The 21,490-nt window shown below is 42.6% G+C and overlaps 1 protein-coding gene across 3 annotated transcripts in view; it reads right to left on the bottom strand.

Moving 5' to 3' along the window:
- Nucleotides 1-21,490, bottom strand: part of KIF13B (kinesin family member 13B) — a 119,909-nt gene that overhangs the window by 23,649 nt on the left and 74,770 nt on the right. For 2 of the 3 annotated variants that reach the window (XM_042032771.1, XM_042032770.1), the window contains exons 20-36: nucleotides 21,179-21,328; nucleotides 20,412-20,540; nucleotides 18,361-18,531; nucleotides 17,233-17,390; nucleotides 16,112-16,244; nucleotides 15,007-15,141; nucleotides 12,344-12,373; nucleotides 11,705-11,804; nucleotides 11,263-11,389; nucleotides 9,896-9,951; nucleotides 8,806-8,930; nucleotides 7,511-7,687; nucleotides 5,965-6,057; nucleotides 4,637-4,789; nucleotides 3,651-3,728; nucleotides 2,980-3,033; nucleotides 2,091-2,111 (exon numbers count right to left, since the gene is read on the bottom strand). In XM_042032771.1, coding sequence (XP_041888705.1) covers nucleotides 2,091-2,111; nucleotides 2,980-3,033; nucleotides 3,651-3,728; nucleotides 4,637-4,789; nucleotides 5,965-6,057; nucleotides 7,511-7,687; nucleotides 8,806-8,930; nucleotides 9,896-9,951; nucleotides 11,263-11,389; nucleotides 11,705-11,804; nucleotides 12,344-12,373; nucleotides 15,007-15,141; nucleotides 16,112-16,244; nucleotides 17,233-17,390; nucleotides 18,361-18,531; nucleotides 20,412-20,540; nucleotides 21,179-21,328 — 1,890 coding nt within the window. The remainder of the gene's footprint in view (nucleotides 1-2,090; nucleotides 2,112-2,979; nucleotides 3,034-3,650; nucleotides 3,729-4,636; nucleotides 4,790-5,964; nucleotides 6,058-7,510; nucleotides 7,688-8,805; nucleotides 8,931-9,895; nucleotides 9,952-11,262; nucleotides 11,390-11,704; nucleotides 11,805-12,343; nucleotides 12,374-15,006; nucleotides 15,142-16,111; nucleotides 16,245-17,232; nucleotides 17,391-18,360; nucleotides 18,532-20,411; nucleotides 20,541-21,178; nucleotides 21,329-21,490) is intronic. The other variant, XM_042032772.1, reaches the window with a different exon arrangement.

The raw sequence follows: 21,490 nt of genomic DNA on the forward strand, positions 1-21,490 counted from the left end.
CTCCCCTAACCACATCTGCAGTGATAACAGCAGTAAAAATTGCCTTTTTCTCATTTAAGCAAGCAGACAGAACCCAGAGGTGAGCCCACGTGCAGTCCTGCTGACAACATGAAAGTCCATAAAACTCTTATGAAGTAAATTCAGAAAACAGCTCCTTGCCTTCTCAGCCAGCTGGGGAGGCTTCATCTCAGGAGTTATTAAAAATTCCCAGTGCTGGCTTAAATGTTTCCCAGGAATACACAGCTCAGTGTGAAGAGTCATCCTGCTCCCTGGAATCCCTCTGTGCTGTCACCACCCGGGGATATTCTTTCAAGGTGGTTTTTTTCCCCCAAAATGCACCAATCCCACACCTCTGCTCCAGTCCTGGAGAAGGACTTTTCCACCTCTTCAGGAGGGTGTGACCACCCATCCATGTTTTTACTAACAAAGTCTGCAGGATGAATCCATGCCCTAATTCTGGAAACTTTCAAGCTGCCTGTTGTGGTTGCACTGACACCATCTTTAATTCTTATTCCAACTCATACTATATTCTTGTTTGCTTGTTTCATATTCCTTTTTTTTTTATTATTTTAACAGAGGAATGAGCCCTGGCTCTTCTGAGTGCTGGAGAATGGAGCAGCACCCACATTCCAAACTTTACCAGCACGGATGGTGCTTGACACAGAGGGATGAGACTCAGGAGCCCTTTCCACAAAGCTAAAAAATCCATGGTAAAGGCAGCAGGAATGCAAGGGATAACAGAGAGAGATAATCAGAAAGAGAAATAAAGTAATGGAATGAAAGTTAAGGAGAGGAATATTCTGCAATGTGCCAAGGGCTTCCATCGATATTGTGCACCCAGTTCAGGTGCTGTTACTGTCCTGTGACTGCTGTTTCCTGTGATACAACAAATAACTTGTTTGGGATTGGCTTATTGTAATAAACAACACCCAATTCCTGGTAAAATAACAATGAAATGACAACCCATGACTGCTGGAGAAGATTTCTTTGCCACCAAATTTCTCATCAAGGGACAAAGACATCCAGCTTAGCCAAAACTCTGCCTTATCAAGCCACTCTCAAATCCTTCATGCTAAAAAATGAACAGGACTGATCTCACCAGTGAGCTTTGTGACGTTTAAGGGACGTTTAAGGATCTGTTATTATTTCATTCAGATTACAAAAGCTTTTGCTCATCTTCCTACGGAAATGGGATCACTGAATGACAGAATAGCTTGGGATGGAAGGGTTTGAAGATCACCTAATTCCACAGGGCAGGGACACTTCCGCTAAGCCAGGCTGTGCCAAGCCCTGTCCAGCCTGGCCTTGGAACCAGAGATCCATTTCAAACCAGAAATTCCCGGCTGGGGAGGTTGCACCTCCACATCCTGAGGAACAAGTGCCTTGGATTGAAGCTCACTGCAAGCAAGGGGAGCAGCTCCACCACCTCAGCTCCACATTCCTGCAGCACAGAGTCTCTGTCAGCAACTACAACCACGGCCAAGAGCAGCAAAACCTCATGCAAACCACCGCCAGTAACTCCAGTTAACCAAAGCTTGGGAAAGGGGGTCATTCCTCTGAGAGCACCAACACAAAACTAAGGACAAGCAGGTTTTCCATTGGCCCAGTATTATTTTAAAGTCATTTGTTCATAGAAATCAAGAGCTGCCCACACTGAACTATAAAAGCCATAAAGCCTGAGCAAGATTTGGGAGAAAGTCTTAAAGTTTATCTCATCTCCAGGCTAATATTCCCTGGCAGATATTTAGATACTTGCTTGCTTTCATGTCTATTTTTTCAGCTGAGAGGGGGTTGTTTCTTCTGAAATGACTTCACCCTGTCCAAAAATCTGTGAGAAATGGCCCTAAACAGCTCCAGCTCTGTAAGAACCCATCAGATGCACCCAAGGAGAAAGTTCTCTGCTTTGTACCAGTTCACGCTGCATTAATGACAGGATTTCAATGGAAAAACTCGTTTGCTCTGTGCTATGCAAATGAGGCACCACCAGCAGCATCTTCAAAGCAGGAAATAAAAGCGTGTGAGTGAGCAAAATCAACTTTATAGTGAGATAAAATTATTATCCCACTCATTAGGTGGACCTAATGCATTACCTCTGCTGGGACCTTTGGGCTCTGAAATGTGCAATGAGAGAAATCATTGAGGGGAAGGAAGGAGAAAAACAGAAATCATTAAGAATCCTGATCTTTAATTCTTGCTTTAAAAACCCCTTACAATATTGAAACATCCCACAGTTCTCTCCAAACAGAAGTTGCTACAAACACTTTATCACCTGCATGTATTTTAGCATTCTCTCCATGGATCAGATGTAGCAGATTTAGCAACCATTGCTGGAGCACTACATCAAAATTCTATTATTCTGTGCAACTGCATTATGCATTAAAATGCCTTGTCACCACCAGATTCTCCCCCTCAAAATGACTCCACGCTTGCTGGGCAGAATATCTATCAGGAGGAGATCCTTCAGCTGATCTAGGATTTGGAAAATAAGCTTACATTTAATTTTTCACCTCTTAAAGTAATGCTTTGGGTCTATACTGGTGTTTTTAAGGAGTGGAATGGGCTGAATTATCACCCACCACAAGTTTAGGACCACTGGACGGTCACGGACTTTTTCTCCACAGGCTTTTATTCTGTCTAGAGGTGGACTTGAACTAAAATAGGGACCCAAATCTCTTCCTTTCTCCCAGAATTCTTCCCTCCACCCAGGTGAAAGCTTTGGAAGAGCTGTAAAGCTGGACAATGCTCCTGAGCATCCCACAGGGGCTGGGACAAGGAAGACCTGGGAACTTCCCCAGAGAAGTCCAGAGCAGCACATCCAAACCTATTTCTGTGCCAGGAGCAGTCTCAAGGATCCAGGAGCACATGGGGTGCCCCATTTTTCACAGATATTTCCCATTTCTGCTCCTAATCACTGGCAGAGTGGAGTCACTTCCTTTTTTTTCCTACTGAAGTTTTACCAGGAGATCTGCAGATACTCACCCTGTTACTGCTCAGGTTATAAGGGGGGGCTAAATCCTGGCGGCTTGCAGAAAGCTGGAAGAGTTAAAAGAAGCAGAATTATTTCTTAACAAGAACTTTAAAAAATTCCTAACTATGCCTCTTGACTCATAAGGCTGAAAAGGAACAGTTCTGTGGTTAAAGGAGAATTAAAATCCAAGAAATACAAAGTGAAATTTTAATTCTTGACCTGGGAGGAGCCAAAATTTGACACTAGTTTGATTACCAGTTCTATCAAATGATTTCTTTCCAAATTTTGGGCAGCAGAAGTCTCATTTTTCTTTTGCACGACACTGGTGCAAAGCTTAAGTTCAGCAAATACTTGCAACTTGCTTTCAAATCTTCTGAAGAGAAAAAAAAATTCTTCAACTTGGAAAGTAAATGAAAAATCTCCAGTGCTCAGGGAAAAAAAAAAAAAAGAAAAAAAGCAAGTTCTTTTTACGTTGCTTTTTCAGATAATGTGGATTTAGGGACTTGCCTGTATGATGAAAGCAGCTGGAATAGGGGCAGATTTTGTCTGCACTTTGCAATTTCCACACTCAAAAATGAGCACAGGGGGGTGAAAAGGAAGGAAATTCACTGCTCTATTCCATGATTCCAGCACCTGGGAATAAAGAGTGGAGCTGCTGGAGATGCCAGCAGGGAAAACTCACCCGATTCACGTTGGGGGAGCTCAGGCTCCTGCGGTAGAGTTTTCCTTTTCCCATCAGCTGCTCCTTTACAGCAACTTCCTGCCAGTCACAGAGAGCAAAACAAAGAAAGTAAGTGTATTTGGCAAGAATTAAAGTTCTGATCATCCCAGGATAGCTTTGTCTATACAAATAAAATGTGGCACAGGCTGCTGTCTGTAAAGTTCACATGGCTAAAATTATGAATGGATAATTTTAACATCTGGTATTTTGCTGATTGGCACATGTAGGATTTTGCATCTAGTCCTGATTCTAGGAGATGACAGAGATGCAAAGACTGAGACTCTCTTTCCTAGCTGAGCTCCTATTTTAATCCTTTAAACTAATTATAAATGACAGGGAACTTGCTTTCAATATTTAAAGTGCATCACTTCCCCATGAATTTATAGTGGGCAGGCACAAGCTTCAGCTTGTTTTGCATAACTTTTCTCTTTGTGCTTGCGTAATTTATATCCAGGAGAACAATTTTCAATAAATGTTTTTCTCTCCTATATTTTTCCTGGTAAACAGATCAAGTTATAGCACTTAGAATTAACCCGATCAATGTCTTTTTTTTATTGGCAGGATGGCTTTGGTGAATTCGAGGTAGAATGTGGGCAAAATGACAAAAATTCTACTGGCAATTCCAGAAACTATTGCTGAAGCTTCAGAAAGCAAAAGTTAAGGCCACACAACTCCTTTTTCTGAACCAGAATTAGCAATGAACAGCCTTAAAACCAAACCAAGCGTCCCAGAAGTGTGCCCTGAACAAAGAACTCTCAGCCCCACCCATGCTGGAGCTGAGCGAGGACATCCCTGCTTCCGTGGATCTTTGCCATAGGTTTTGGGAGGCTGAGGTGTGCATTGGAGTGGTTTTTGGGGTTGTTTGGCAGTTTGTGTGCACTCAAGAGGGTGTCTGGACTGCTCCCACTGTTCTCAGGGCATTCCCTGCTGCAGCCCTGGAGCCAGACCTGGCGCAGCCGGTCCAGGGTCAGGATGTTCTCCACGGCCAGGACGCTCCGCAGGTACTTCTCAATGTAGGCTTCAGAGTCAGCTGAAGCTGCATCTTCCACGTTTGTTGCCATCCTGGCCAGTGCCTCCCGCTCCTCAGCCCCCTGAGCATCCTGGGGAGATGAAATGAGATGGCAGCCTGTTAAAATAAACCCAACATCTCCCACATCACTCCCGGAGAAAGCGCACTGTTACACCACGTGGCACCAGTTCAGCACTGCTTGTCCTTAAGCTCAGGGGAAAATGAGAACCATGGAATCATGGAATAGTTTGGGTTAGAAGGGACCTTAAATTCCATTCCACCCCCTGCCACAGGCAGGAATACTTTCCACCATCCCAGGTTGCTCCAAGCCCTGTCCAAGCTGGCCCCGGACCCTTCCAGGGATGGACAGTCCAGAACCTCTCTGGGCAATCACTGCCTCACCACCCTTAGAACAAAGGATCTCTTCCTAATATCTATTCAAAATTTCTTCCTAATACCCAATCTAAGATTCTGATCCAAAGAAACACCCTGTGCCATGCAACCTGCACGGGTGCTCCTACCACTGTCACAGACATCTCAAGCTGTACGTGGTTATTGTTTTGAGGCTTTTTGGGTTCTTTCTGAGAGTCTCACAGCGAGATGTTGCCATTAATTAGCAAAAGGGCTGCATTCAGATATTTCATAATTAAAAAGTGCTCAAGCACATTTGGGGCGTTATCTAACCTGAGAGGAAAACAAAATTTCAAGTGAGCTGCAGGAAGAAAAAAAATAGAACATTGCTTGAGAAGCATTTCAACAGAGAGTGCAGAATGCAGCAGAACACGGAAGAGCCAGGCAGCAATCAGAGTTTTGGCTCTTCATGTGTTAATGTTTTCACAAGTGCTCAGATAGAGCATCTCTTTGGAAGGAAAGGATTAGCATCTAACTGGGAAATGCTCAGGAATCAAGAGATGCATAAAGACATTACTGAGAAAAAGCCACTTTGTTATTTTTTTCCACAGATTCTTGTGCTCTCCACAGCAGGCACTTCACCTGCCCATTTTTCCTCCCTCTTTTTCCCCCCTCTCCCTTCAAACTGTCTCTTCAAGGACCTGAGCAAATAGATGCTCACTCAACAAAATACACAGTGACACTGATAAGACAGAGGTTGCTGCTAAGTCACAGCGTGTAAAGGAATGGGCTCCATCTTTTACAAACCACAGCTTATCCTGGAAGCAGCAAGAGCCAGAATGCTTAAAATGAGGGGGAAAAGCACAAAATTAGAGGCTCTTGGCCAATTTGAGACACTCTTGATTTCTTATTCACCTCTGGAATGTTTGAGACTATCTCAAAAGTGATGCCACAGCCAGGGATGGAACTTCGGGGGGACATTCTTCGGAGGAAACTCTGTGCAAAACCCTGTGGGGAGGAAACAGAGGGAAAACGTGGATTAACAGATTCCAGCTGAAATAAACACAGTTCACAATGAAAGAAGCCCAAACTCCAACCAATAAATATGTAAGAGCCAAAGATTTTAACTTGGAGAAAATAATTCGCTTGCCTCTATTGTAGATACAGAGAAGGATTCACTTCCTTCCTTGCAAGGTGACTGTTTCACCAAGCATCAGCTGCTTTTAGAGGTTTTTTTTTTCCTGACAGAGCCCTAGGTGACTTGTCTTGAATATTGACAAGTACAGACATTAAATTCTTGACCAAAGAGATCGTTATGAAGAATGATTTAAGGGGCATGGTCATTGTTTATGCTGACTTGGCGCCTTGCAGGGTTAAGAACCGGACTGTTGAATTAATGCAGAGATGAGTCATTCAAAGATGCTGCTGAGACAAACTCCCAGGAAAGGTTATTGACAGGGGTTTTTAGAAAAACAGCAAGAAAGCCAAAGATTCTGTGTCAAATGAAAGTAAAAACCAGCATTGACTAAATCTGTAGAAAACAGAATTGATGAAGACTTCACATGATTGTGATTATTGGCACGTTTAATTTATCTGTTCAATACAGTCTCCCATTCCATATGACAAAAAATTCACTGTTCTTCCCTTGCTGAGAAAAAGCTTCTGCCTGATGGAAGCACCAAGAACTGGGGTTCTACTCCCAGCATGGGGAGCTGCCTGCAGGGTGTCTGAGTGTAACCACACCTCTTCTCCTTGCTCTTGCTTCAGATTTTAACTACAGATGTGCAACCAGAATAACAATCCAGGCTTTCTGCTTTGTCATTATCACTGCCAGGGGAGGCTGGGTTCTGAGACAATGCTGAACAAACTCCTTCCTCCCCCATCGTTCTCAGGATTTATACTGTTCTCAGGGCATGATGCTGCAAATGGAATGACAACTTCACTGCCTGCCATTTACCAAACACCCTGCTCCCACCTACACATTATTGTAAGAGCACCAACCAGAAATCATAAAGGACCAAGAGTGATTAACTCTGGTGAATTAACACAAGGGATGTCTCCTCTAACTATTCCTAGTTGATTTCTAAATACCTGTAGCTGTAAATAGAAAGGGTTAGCAGCAATGTGTGAACTTAATACAGGACTAGGGAAACACACAAGTTCCTTTATGCAAAATACGAACTCTGAGCTCACAAGAAATTAACTCTTCCCACTTTTCCCAGTGATAAACCACTTAGGAGTTAATAGAGAAATAACTAAACTTCTTACACTTAGATGCCACAGAGCCTTAAAAAACAAGCTGTGTCATCACCCACAATACAAGGGATACCAGGAAAACCACTTGGAAGCTCAAAGCCTCGCTGGCCTCTGCTGATAATACGGCGCTTCCATCCAGGCTGAGATGAGGGAGAGACAAGGAAATCTGAGTCCTGGGAAGTGGGAAGGGCTGCAGGAGCTGTACCTGTCTGCCATAAACGTTGACACAGATGCGCTTGCGCAGCACCAGCTGCATCTCTGCAGGGTGGCTGAGCTGGACAGTGGCTCTGACAATCAGATAAACCCTCTCCTCTGCCGCCGTCCCCTTGCTGAGCTGGATGCAGTCGTGGACCGTGGAGTCCCACGAGGCTTCTGCTTTCACCTGCAAAAGGGGAAAAAAATAAAAATAAATGTATCCTCTAATAAGCATAATTAGGTGTATAATTAACTGTAATTAATTAAGCATAATTAGCAAAAATACATAATACATAAATTTTGAGAGTCAGCTTCTCCGTTTCGCTCTCTGTGAAGAAAAAATCCCTGCACTTTAGAAGAGGCCATTTAAAAATCAAGATCAGTTTGCCAAATGAAGATGTTGGGATTAAAAATGCCAACTTGCTCAAACTCTGGAACATTTCCTCTTGAAAAAAGAGCTTTGAATACCCAGGATCATTGCAAATAAATTATAAAATATGCAGAAGTGCAGGACCATTTGGCCTAATTTATTAAGATAAACCAGAGAGCAACAGAGATTGCAGTGGAAATCTTCCATCACACCACAAAAATTCTCCTGTTTGTATTTCAGAAATAACTTTGCTGAAGCATTTCTAGTAATACAGTAAAAACTGGAATTTTTCTTTTTGCATGTTAAAATATAAGTATTACTGAAGATTGAAATGGTTTATCTTCAAGCCATAAACTGGCCTGGTAGCCAAATTTCCAGGCTTTAAAAACAAATCTGGACCAAAAAAAAAACCCACCTTAACAGAACTATCAGGAATAAAGCTCCTCTAAAAATAGAAGAAGAAATAAATTTCAGAGAAAGGAGCAAAATTTCAAGGAGTAGGTCAGATATTCTAAACCTAACAGCAAAAATTAGAAACCAACAGTTGTGAAGTTGTAGAACTCTTGAGTTATGTGGCAAAATGGAGGATAATGAGTGTAACGATGCAGAGGTAAAAATGTTAACAATTCAGACTGTTTGGTTTTTCAGCTGGGGCTTTTGTACTCTAATTTGCTCAGGGGTTTTGCTTTGCTAAACACAAACTGAATCCCAAGGTTTCAGAATGCCTGGATTTGGATGAAGGAAGATCCTTGAGTTTTACTGTTTTCCAAATCATGGTTACACTCCTAGTGAATATTCCTTGAAAACAAAGTTGCTCACAGAAGAAACAAGTGCTGTACCATTTCTATGACATATTTGATGCATTATTTTCACATGTGGATATATAAAAAGAACAATTTAAAGACTAAAATTCCTTGGTCTGCAGCTTCTCTTACCTCACTGTCATGATGCTTCACAATCTGCAGCTCAAAGAATTCCTCCTCCTCCTCTGCCACCAGAGTAGCATCCCAGCCTCCTGCCTCTGGGTCATCCAGGTTATCCTGGGAGCTGAAGTCATCAGCTACAAACAGGAGGGGATGAGCAAACACAGGGTAATCACCCCTTTTAAAAAACATCCAGCAAGTCATGAATTCACATTTTCATCCCCAACTCCCCAGCTTGGCTACTTTGACTTCACCTACAAAATTAAAGTTCCTGCATTGTTCCACTTCAAAAAAAAAATTCCCACTTCTAAACAGAAAGTGTGCACAAGGATTTGGGGGCACAGACTCAAACATGCCTAATAAAGGGCAGGAATCTCCCCCCGTGGCAAACACGCCCTCCTTGCCCACAGGTGGATTTGCAGCACTGAGCTCACTTGGCATTAAGTGTGTGGTGGTGGTAAAATAAGCTGCTGCCTAAACAGAAAACACCCTACTTTTAGATCATGATGAAACAAACCCTTAATCTGGGTTTTGAGGAGCTCAACCTGTCCTGGCTGGAGTTATGAATTATTAACCAGCTTCTCTCTGAAGCCATTGGATCCACGGATGTGCTGTCCCAGGTGGACAAACCACCCACGTGAGGAGATTGCAGCCCAGGTCTCCTCACAACAGGCTGAGTGTCAGCTCCCCTTCTCACCTGACACTGCTCATCCAAAAGTTAACCCTCTAAACATCCTAACAAGGATTTATTCAGCTGATTGCTCCCACACTGCTTTGGGGCTGCCACTTTCTTGGTTCCAATTTCCCATCTTCTGCAGGAGCATCTGACAAATACATTGCTCAAACACATTGCTCACACTGGATCTTGTGGTGGGATGTACTAAAACATGGGATTATTAAAACCTGTGGTTCCTTCCATACATAACACTGTGGATTTTCAAACATTAAGCAGCATGTTCCAGGAAAAATGGGCACTTCTCCAATTAATCCACCTGCCATCCCAGGCTTTTATTAATTTTAGGAGCTTGCTTCAATTCTGTAACATTCATTGGCTGGACAAAGTCTGTTTTCAAAGTACTCTGTCATCTTAAGAACCACTTACCATTCAAGTCAAGGAATATAACAGGAATGTGAGTTTCCATACCAGCCACAGGAGTCCTAAAATGCAAGACAAGGACAACAGTGGCATTTAAAGTAACAGAGATTTACCCAGCACATGTCCCTGATGATCCAAACCCCCACGACATTGCATTCAGTCTGCAATTTTTAGCCAGACTATTGATAACCCTGGCAAACCTCTTTATTTTAATTTACTGCTGCAGATTCCAAGAGACTCAAATAAATTGGTATTTCTTTTATACCAGCTCTCTTAGAATTATTATCTTCTTTGACCTCTGCTTTCCAAAATGTTTTCTCTTTCTTAAATGCTAACAGCAAAATTAAGTTTATTTACTCTGACAGACACATTAATGAAATGCAAACCTGTCTACTTTAGTGATGGCAGGGAAAATGGGGAAGAGAGAATCAGAAAAGTCAGTCTCAAGGTTTTTAAACTAATACTGATGCTGCCTCTCCACACAGTTATTACTCTTTCTTACAAAACACACGTTTCAAGAGCCAAAACTGATGAATTTATAGTGAGTAATAGCAGGCTGGCATCTTATGTAATATATAAAGTGCTTGAATCATACTGAACATTTCCTCTGGTGCAAATGTGTGCAAACCAGATTCTTCCTGGAGCAAGTTTCCTGCAGCTCCACTGTTTTCAAACCTAATGAAACACATCAATGTGAAAGCTGCTGTGTTTCAAACAAGAACTTGATCTTTTTTATGTTTTAGAAGCTCTGACAAACTTCAGCTTAAAACTCCATGACAGTCAATTCCATCAATAAATCCTGTTAGATGTTTGCTTGGAGAAGATATTCAGGAAGTTGCAAGCAACTGAAGATGAGGTTTGAGGTGAAACAACCCTGACTCCTTATCTGCAGTTGTTGCTCACAGCTGATCCAGCACAGCAGCCTCACTCTAGTGCTCTCTACTATTTTTAATGCTCAGAAAATCACATGGAACACTTGCTGACTAAACAGAGTTTGTTCTCACACCAGGAGCGCAACAAAATGCTCCTGGAGATGCAGTTTTATGATGAGGGGGCAGCTTTTAAGTGAATGAACTAGGTAGTTAACATATTAGCTAATTTTTTTAAATGGCGAGTCCAGTGGTAATAAATATTGATTCCTTTTTTCAGAAGGTTATAATTACACTCTGATCAATAACAGTATCGTTTACTAAACAGCATTTCTGGATTTCAGAGACACAACCTGATAATTTAAGCAAGAGGCCTAATTTTAACAACTTTGCTCATGCAGGGTACAGAGGCCAGACTGAGAGACAAAAAATGGCCACAATCCAAAGCCAGGAATGGGCTGTGCATCATTTTTACATTCCTCCTATGGGAATGGATGTTCCTACCACTCTGCAGGAGCTCCAGGGATCCCACTGCCAGCAGAAGGAACCATCACAGCATTCCTTTCCTCCGTCAGGGTCAGCCTCATCTCCAAAAGCTGAGCCTCCCGATCGGCATCGTCTTCTGTTTTATCTGGAAGCAGGATGTCAGTCAGGACAGCAGAGCAGTTCTGAGTGCTTCTGGCACGTGGCAGTGATTCTACACCTCCCACGACAGAATAAACCCCCTTCTTCTCACAGTTCAGCACACGAAGAAACACCCCAAAACAAACAAACAAGTTCATGAAGTCTTCTCCAACTTTAATTTCACCCCAAAAAATTACTGCTGAGTTCAGAGATTCAACTCTCCATTAACTTCTTCTCTAAATTTGACAATATATTAAGATTAGAAGTGTGTGCACATCTCTCAACCTTTTACTGTTATTACTTTTAACAGCATTTTCCTTACCAGGCTTGCCCACGAGTTTCTGCAGTTGCTGGTCAAGGTACTCCTGGCGCTTTGTTAAGGCACAGAGCCACTTCCGACGGAGCCTCTCCAAGTCCCTGTCCTGAAAAGGGGGAAAAAAATCACATTAAATATTGCCCCAGGAAAGCCAAGGTTTCCTTATTGTGGCTTGCACATCTCCTCAACCCTTCTGCTCATCCTACACCCAAAGAGAAAAGGAAGACAGAGCAGACACATCCAAACCCTTCAACTTTCCACATCTTATGTGAAGTATTTTTGATTGCCACCTCTTTAGCTGTTTTTCTGTATTACCCAACTGAAAAAAACTTCACTTTATGCAGTTCTTTGCCCCCAAGCTACTCTAAAACTCACTAACCACTGGAGCTGGAAAGCCCAGTCCTCACCACTCCCCTCAGTGCTTAGCAGCCTCATGTCAGGAACCCATCCCTGCCCCACACCATCCCACTGTTCCCAGTTATGGCATTTGAAAATGAACCTTTTAAAATAATTTTTCTCAAGTGCTCATGTCCTTTAGAAAACCCCCCAAAACACCTCATGATCCTTAAGAACATTCAGTTCCTCCTCTAACATGGTTTAATCTGAAAACTTCTGCATTTGTAAGAGAGAATTTAACATTTTTACCTGATAACTGTCCATTTCATCCTCTTCTTCCTAGGTGAAAACACACAAAACCATGCCATTATTTTTTTTTTTTTGATAGCAGGAAACACTGAATGCAGAACGTGTAACTAATTTAAGCAATATTAACAGTGTTACAAAGAAGTCTGAGCGTAGCAATGGCATGGTCACAGAACTAAAACACACTGACACCCCAAAGATTAACAGCTAAACACCAACCAGAACGATCCAAAAATTATAATGGAAAAATTCACAGCAATGTAACTATTAGAAGTCTTAATAATGGAAAGGAAGTGGAATACAAGAAAGAAACAGGAGAAACAGCTTAAAACCTTTTGATCCTGGACAGCAAAGAAAAATGCTCGGTTTTACCTCTAAGACTTCAGAGTGTTCCAGCAAGTGCTGAAAAATCAAAGTCTGCTACAGAATTCCAGAATAGTTAAGGTTGGAAAAGACTTTTAAGATCACCAAGTCCAACCATCAACCAGTGCCACCACCATGGTCAGCACTGAACCTCAAACATTTTTTTTTAACACTTCCAGGGATGGGGACTCCATCCCTGCCCTGGGCAGCTGTGCCAGGGCTGGACAGCCCTTTCCGTGAAGGAATTGTTCCCAATATCCAACCTGAACCTCCCCTGGCACAGCTTGAGGCCGTTCCCTCTCATCCTGTCCCTGTTCCCTGGGAACCCCCCTGGCTGCCCCCTCCTGTCAGGGAGTTGTGCAGAGCCACAAGGTCCCCCCTGAGCCTCCTTTGCTCCAGGCTGAGCCCCTTTCCCAGCTCCCTCAGCCGCTCCTGGGGCTCCAGATCCTTCCCCAGCTCCATTCCCTTCCCTGGACGTGTTCCAGCCCCTCCAGGTCTCTCTTATCATGAGAGGCCCAGAGCTGCCTCCAAAACTGAGGTGTGTACAAAGGATTGGAGGTAACTTTGCTGCAAAGGAGAAGAACTGTAAAAATCTGCTGTAATTATTGGGGAATTAGAACAGCAGCCACACCAGGAGTGACAATGGAGACCTTCAACCTTTTATTCCCATTATTTTCTGATGGCAGACATCACCTTTAGTTCTCAACCTTCATCCCTAACAGAGCCACTTGCAATGAGCACAACTGCCCCTCCTCACAGGGAATGGAAAAGGAATGAGGGCTGCAATCCTCAAGGAGTTATTACTTACCTAGTTAAGCAATAACGAGCCACCAGAGCCTACTTCTGTACCTTAATCATGAAAGCAAAAACTTAGCTAAGCTAAAATTAAAAAGCTGCAGAGAAGAGGCATTTCCTCAGTTCAAGGTCTTTAGAAAATCTTTCACATTCCAGAGATATCTGATTTACCTGAGATAAGAGAAATTATAATAAGGGGACTAAAAATCCAGGTGCTCATGTCCAAAGCCTATTGTAAGCAACAGGTCCCACAAAACCTGGTTTTCAATGGCCCTTTCCCAGGGGGGTTATCAGTGTCAGGCACAACCCACTGGTCTCTCTCAAGTAGAGTTTAAGCCTTTTTTCTTGACAGAATGTTCTATTTTGGGGATTGCCAGCTCTGTGGGGTAAGGCTGGAACTGGTCAGTGGATCAGGAATTCACTGGGGAAGAAACAGGATGAGGCAGACAGGATGCTCCCCTGGGACTTCTCCCTGTAAAACAGGCTAAAAAGGGCACTTGTGGGTTGTAGGTCAAGGAAAAACTGCAAGAATCAATCATTCTGTCCTAGGAGAGAAACTTGCTCCATTCAGGAGTTTCCTGGCTTTATAGGAAGGAAATGTGGGTATCAGGGGCTGCAGGCAGAGCCAGCAGGAGCATAATGGGGAACAACAGGAATAATCTGCCAGGATGCTGCTGGAAAGGTGGAAAAAATTCCCCTTTTTGTACCCCTGACACCCAGTGGGAAAGGACTGCTCAGGTTAGGAGACAACAAAAACCCCAAATACTTCAGAGCTCAAAGGAAAAGCCATCCTGATTAAGCAGAAAAAGGGGGAGCAGACATGGATTGAATCATACTCTGACAAGAGGGACATTTTGGGACATCTCCTGCTTTTCCACTGTTGGCCACTTCTCAAGCAGGACAGCAAATCAAACAAGTTCAGAGACTTGTTCTGCTGCACCAGATTTTGGCTTTGCCAGCTCCAGGGAGTGACTGAATTTTCATTTATCTGTTGGGGGAAAAGTCAAAGTGCACCAGAAACTCACAGGAGCACTGCAAGAAGATAATCCCCAAAAAGAGATGGATACACTGGCAGTTGAACACGAGGTGTGTGAGGTTGTCAAACAACTGCCCAGCATTTACTGTGGGCCACAACTGGTTCATGGAATTCTAACATTTGTAACTGGACCCTATTTGAATAAATGTTCCACTGGTTTACTTTAGTTTGAATTTTTAATTTGAGTACTTTTAGTTTATTTTTATTTTGAATACTTGAAATCGCTTTCCATGTCTAATATTTGAAGTAAAATCTACAGGAAAATCTCCTAATGAATTTTAGGAATGTTTGTATTTTCTTCTCTTCTTTGGGTGGTGTGTTAAGGCTGTGCTGCTTGATAGGAAAAAAAAACCCAGCCAAAACCTGAAGAGACACAGAACATCTTAATACTGTTACTTTTGCCATGGAAAATGATTCCCTTTATGTTTTACAGCTCTTGGAAACAGCTGACAGCAAATATTCAGAATTTTACCTGATAATTTTGTGACTTGACGTGTTTTATTTGAACACAGCCAATGCCAACAGATAATATGGATTCCTCCATCAGTGGCAAGGTCCCAGATTCCTGCACAGATTTCACTTCAACCTGGATTCGTCGAGATTGCCCCTGTCCACAAGAACAATTCGAAATGCTTGTTAAAAAAAGAGGGAATATAAAGTGATGGAAGTTTAATTCCAGAGAGACCTCTACTGGCAGCCACTGGCAAGGAATATTGTATTCTTACTTTGGGAAGAACGAAGTGGTGCAATCCCAATGACCCAGTGCTGAAGAGATTCCCCCTCCTGTTGCAAGGATTTATATTTACAGAGAAAAATAAAAGTTTAGCATTCAGCAACTGCCCAGTTTGTTTTCTGGACGGTTTTCAAACATACACTGAAAGGGTTTTCATTTTAGTATTTCTGAAGGTAGAAAATAGGATCTCCTCCCCATCTACAAAAGAGGAGAGCAAAGAGCTACTGGAATTTCAGTGAACTTTTCCTGACTCTGCCCTCCTTGGCTGAAAATTCTGACCTACTGATGGTATCAGTGCAGCAAAGCAACTGCTCTTTAATAAAACTGTAAGGGGGAAGAAAAAAGGAAATTAAAAATAGAAAATTAAAATAAAATTCAAAGGAGTTGGTGATGTCAGAGGAGCAGCCTGTATCCAACTTTTACTGATTCCTCATGTTCTTTGGGCAGTAGCTTATCAATAGCTCATCATTTAAAAACGTGAGCTGGTCAGTTAAGCATTAACAATTTAAAGCAGGTAGAATTCAAAGAACAAAGGAGTGCCTGGCTGGAAGGATCACATAACGGGGAACTCTGGACCTCTTTAAAAAATAATGAAGTTCAGTGGAGACTGATGTCCCTTCTGCCAGGTGCTGGCACAGGACAGGGCACAGGACAGAGAGAAAGGTTACAGGGAAGGCTTTGATCACCTTTAAGCTGAGTTTTGCTCTGTCTCCCACTTTACATCTGTTTTCCTCAACATCACTTTTGCACCTAAGCTTGACACCTCCTTGGACACCTCAGTCATCCAAAGAGAAGCTTCCCATGTGCTTTTTGCACAGCTGGAATCCTGCCCGTGCCACCTCACCTGTCTGAGCTGGAAGATGCCTCCTGTGCTGACATCCCTGGCAGGGGTCACCTCGACTGGGCAGTACTCCCCGTTCTCATTCAGCTCCAGGATCTGAACCCACAGCTCCACTTTGCGGGTCACCTCGCTCCACCTGCAGAACAAGTCAAGTACTGGGTTGTTTCTTTTGTTTGGTTGTTTTTTTTCCCCCCAGAAAAACGGAATTAAAACATCAAAACACTGAGCTCAGGCTGCAGATTGAAGCAGCAACAATCACTGCAATAAATGCACCATTTGTGAGCACACAGGTACCAGCTGTGCAGTGCTTCTACATTTTCCTGACAGCTATTTTAGTCAAACACCAGAAACAAGCCTTTTCCTGATTCCAATACAAACTCCAATTTCACATTTAAGCTCTGGTCTCAATTCCTGCCACAGAAGCCCAGTGTTGTCAGGGTAATCAGATTGAGATGGGAGACAGAAGAATGAAATATGACACTGTCTCACAAGCTCTCAAGATTCAGAGCTCTCTCCTGACCTTCATCATCTCAGTGCCTTCTCTCCAATTCTTCCCAGAGCTTAATAAGGAACAGCCAGTTTTGTAGAACTTCAAAATTAAGAAGGACAGAGGTGCTCACTACTCGGCTATCAAACATAACTCACTATTTCAGAGCATCCTTTTCCCCTTTGCCATATTTCCCTGACTTTTATTTTGAATTTCCCTACACGCAGCTTAACGCTCAACAGAAGCTTAAGCTGCAAGTAAAAAGAGAAGTAACTGCCAATGAATTAAGATGCAGAGCTGCCTTCTAATTGAAGAGGCAAACAGCTCACATTTAAGAAAATGCTGCTATAAGATTACTTTGGGGACAACAAATGCTACCAGCAAACAAACAACACCCCTCTTCAGTCTGAATTATCATACTGCTTTATATTTATTCCAAATTGAGGTAATAAGCAATAAAACTTTTCCATGGAAGCATTACAGGGATGGCATTTCATGGCCAGGAATGAATTGGGGGTCATCCACCGGCCTTCAGTTCAAAATTTGACTCTTTACCCCAAACCTGCTTCAAAACTGGGCACCTCAGACAGTGGTTTTTCCCAAATTCTAAACCTAAGGATGTATTTTCCATATTTACCTGTCACGAAGGCTGCGTGTTTTGGCTTGAATTATTCCCAAATCCCACAGGGCTGGGTTTTTGCGGTCACCACTCTGCTTGTGCCCATAAACTTCAATAGCCAAAGCACCATCATAAAGATGTTCCATGAAGTCTTCAGAAATATTCACAGAAACCTCCTGGAAGGGACAAATCAGTTGATAACTCTGACTGCATGACTCAGGCTGTGAGATTTTACTGCCTTGACTTTAATAAAAGAATTCAGTAAAGTCCCCCTGGTTCCCAAGACACAATCCAGGAGAAAGGAAGTGTTGCCTCAGCTTGTAAAATCAGGAGGCAGGTCAAAGGTGTGTGATTTTCTAAAGATTAAAGTCTATAAGGAGCTGAAAAATGGCCACAGGCTGCTGCAAGCCCTGAGCCAATGGCTCAGAAAAAAAATCAAAGCATAGGTTGTAATGTTCAGAATCAGAAAATCAAAACTCATCAGAAGGTGCTACATCTATCTCACAAATGGTAAGAGGAATAAATTGCTCAGTGTAACGTGAAGGGATAGAACATGATGAGAACTGGGGTGATTTGGCTGGGATTCATCCAGGCTGACTTTAGATGTCCCTATTAAAGATGCCTCTGCTCAGCTGCTCCAAAGCCAGTGGCAAAAAAGAGTCTGTCCTAAATAGTCTGTTCTGACTTCTAACAACCCAACTTCAACGTCTACAGCAGCCCCATGTCCAAGAATTGGGACATTTCTCTCCATTTCATCAGAGTTTAGAGTGATCAGCTCAGTTACTGACATCAAATATCCTCAGATAAATAAATATCCCCCATCCACAGTGATTTTTACTGGGGATAACTTCTAATGTAAGTTTCTCTAAAGAACTGATGTTTTCCTTTATTAACCCCCTTCATTTTCAGTGATTTTTGTACAAATGAACAGTGTGGAAGGATCAAACTTAAATGGACTCTGAAGACATTTAAGTTCTTATAAAAAAACATTAGTGTAGCAGCATGATGAAATTAAATACGGTATTAGGTCATCATGAAATGTCATAATGTGAGCAAAAAGGCAATTAAAACTGCTATACAAGCCTAAACCTGCTTTTTATTTTGTCTGCCTTACAGTTTAATTAATAAATCAGAAAAACAAATTACATTGCAGTGGTCGAAGACAACCATGCACCGTGGCTCCTTGCTGATGGAAGACTGGGAAGGATCCACCTCAGGTGCAACAATAACGGGCTCCACTTGATCCCAGAACGTGTATTTGCAGAACACAAAGTTGGACAGGTGCTGTGGAAGACCTGTAGCTTGAAGTATTTTAATCTAGAAAAGAGGTGAGAAACAAATGAAAAGCACTCATTCAACAGGCATGGAATTAAAAACATCTCCTGGACAATGTTCCACTGCAATGGATAACAAAAAGATAAGAGCAGCAAACCAAAAATGATTTAGAAAATAAAATTTCTGCACTGATACTCACTGGAGACAGTATCTGGAGTGCAGCAGCTGACCACAGTCACTAGATGTCACCAGGCTCATATTTTCTGGGAGTAACATTTTGCTGATTTTTAACAGTGAAATGCACCAAACCCATTGCAACTGAAGAGTAATCCAGTAAAAATCTCATACTTCCAGCGGCTCCTTTATTCTCCAAAAATCCCTGGCTTAAGACACTACTTGTCCTTACTCTGTGATGCTGGAAATAACCCAAAATCGACCCAAAGAATGCAAAAGTAGCCTGTCCCCTCATCAAATCAAGGCCAAATAGAAACAAAACCTTGTCAATTCTCATTCTGATCTAAACAAAGCCATCATATTCACCTTTTATTTCATAAACTTCTATTCTCCATTTGTCAAATTAAGACCAAATGAGTTAGACTTCTGCAGTAATGTCTTGGGGTGACCTTATGATGTGTATCCCATATCGCTGCCTATGCCCAGAAATTAATTATTGGCCTTTCTATGCCTCTGAACTGAGCCTGAGAGGGGGAAGAAAAAACTGAGCAAAACTTTCTCAAAGCAGTTTGAAACTTGTTCAAGGTCACATAAAGATAGCAGGTTTTTTTTTCCAGCTGGGGCAGGGGGGAGCGAGGAAGCACCCGGCTGGCAGTTTTTCCAGTCAGCTTTTGGCCAGTTTTGTTCCAGTTCCTTGTTCTCTGGAGAGAGGCTGAGAGCTGAACTTTTCCTTCTCTGGAATTTCGGATTTTCTCCCTTTTCTACTGGACTGCCTGATTGCTGTAACATCAGAGCACATCGGGAGGACTTTCCACCGGGCACAGAGGGCCTGGCCCTGGGCCAAGCCCCAGCTCCGAGGAGACCAAAGGGGAGGACTCGAACACTTTCCCAGGTTTTTCCTCTACAGCGAAAGATTTTACCATTTAACATTATTTTCCTTTCCCATGTGCTTGTTAAATAAATAGTTTTATCTTCTTCACTTTCCTTCGAGGAAAATTTATTTTTTTTCCCGAACCTGGTGGGGGGAGGGGTGGTTGTGCCTTCTCTCAGAGTATATATATATTTCTAAATTTGGCCAAACCGGAACAAGTACGATCCTCAAGATTGGCAGTATTTTTTGCCAAAATGCCCCATCCTGCTTGTAAGCAATGGAGCTCTATGGGAGAGGATAAAAAGTGGGGGAAAAAAGCACAATTTCTTCCAAATTGTTCATATTGTCCAGAAGTCAGCAAGGCTGGGGACCATTCCCTCTAATGCTTTTTGCCTCTCTCTTTTCTTACCTGTAGCTTGTAGTTTTACTGCAAAACGGAACTGTTAGTAAATACTTCCTACTAATTTTCTTTTTATTACTAACAGTAATAAACGCACTGTACATATTTTACAAGATGTTTAATATTTAGAGAAAGAAATATTGAGAAAAAAAGAAATATTAAGAGATAATGATTCCTAGAATGATGGGAGTTTATCAGATTCTGTGACTCTTTTTGGATTAGATATTGCAGTGCCGATCCTAATACACAGATCTTCCCCGGCTTCCAAGAGTCCACTAAACTTCCTGGGGTGAGCCTTTGGCATATAAATGCAATTAACGAAAGGAACGAACCCCAACTAATTATCTTGTGTTATTTCAGCCATTCCAGAAACAAAATGAGGTTACAAAGAGACATCCAACATCCAGAAGCCAAGGATTTGACTCAGGATGGGAAGAGAAAAGGTTGTTCAGAGGTTGGGATACATCTGGAACTCACCCTGCAGACAAGTTTTCTCTCCTGGATGTCATTTTCATTTGAATAGTCAGGACTGTCCTCACCTCCCACCAGCCTGTCATCGATTTCCCCACTCACTCGAACAACTTCAACGTGGAGACGACCTGAAACCTGGCAGGACAGGAGTCAGAATTATTTGTGTGCCAGAAAACAGTGACAGGTCCATCCCCTCCCGGTCTGTAAGCAGCCAACAAACACTTTATTCCTTTTTGCACTGCTCTTGCACTCTGCAGTTGTTGCACCACATGAAGAACACTCCGGAGCGACAATCAAAGAGCCTTTGTTGCAAAAACCATAAAGAATCAGCCACTGGGGTGACCTGGGGAACAATCTCACCTTCAAACCAGTCTCTGGAGAGTCTGCAAAGTGCACACTTGATGCAGAGCATGGAGAATGTTGCCTGGTGTGCTCTGCTGCCTTTGAAGTTGTTCTTACAGAACATATTTAAGAATCTATTCTTGGTGGCAGGCAGTGAAAGCAGTGGAGCTACAGCTCATCCTAAGTACTTATTTTGGGCTATTTCCCTCAGAAAGGTGCTCAGGAAGCTTTCTCCTTTCACAATCACCGTGCTGGGATTCAGAGCTGCCTGAAAACTCCAGTAAAGTGTTATGGGATTTGCACAATTCCACATTGTCAAGCAAAGAACTTGTGCAGATGAAACTGGAAATGATCTACTCTGTCCTGGTAGTAAGACCCACAGGCTGTAATTAAACAGTTGAGTAAGGACAGATTATGCAAGAAAGACAAACCTCTCCTTTCTGATTGATGATTGGAACAGCATATTGAAGCTTCACGTCATAGAACAGGCACTCAAGGAAAACATTGGCTACTCCAATAAGGCTGTGGTTTTCCTGCTCGTCGTAGAAGGGATCGGCTCTCCTGAAATAAGCTCTCATCACCTGCAAGCAAACCCAGAGTCACGTCAGGAAACCAAACCTTCCAGGAAACGCTTTTTGAAGTGTTGCACAACCAGCCCAGTGGAAGAAAAAGGGACTCAGGCAAGAGGGCAGATTAGATCACAAGAAGAATAGAAATGAATTTTGTTTCGGATAAGGCCTGTC

The sequence above is a fragment of the Corvus kubaryi genome, unplaced genomic scaffold (assembly GCF_017639235.1).
Source record: "Corvus kubaryi isolate FWS band 111438036 unplaced genomic scaffold, C.kubaryi_AGA036_p1.0 37354, whole genome shotgun sequence".
Taxonomy (NCBI): domain Eukaryota; kingdom Metazoa; phylum Chordata; class Aves; order Passeriformes; family Corvidae; genus Corvus; species Corvus kubaryi.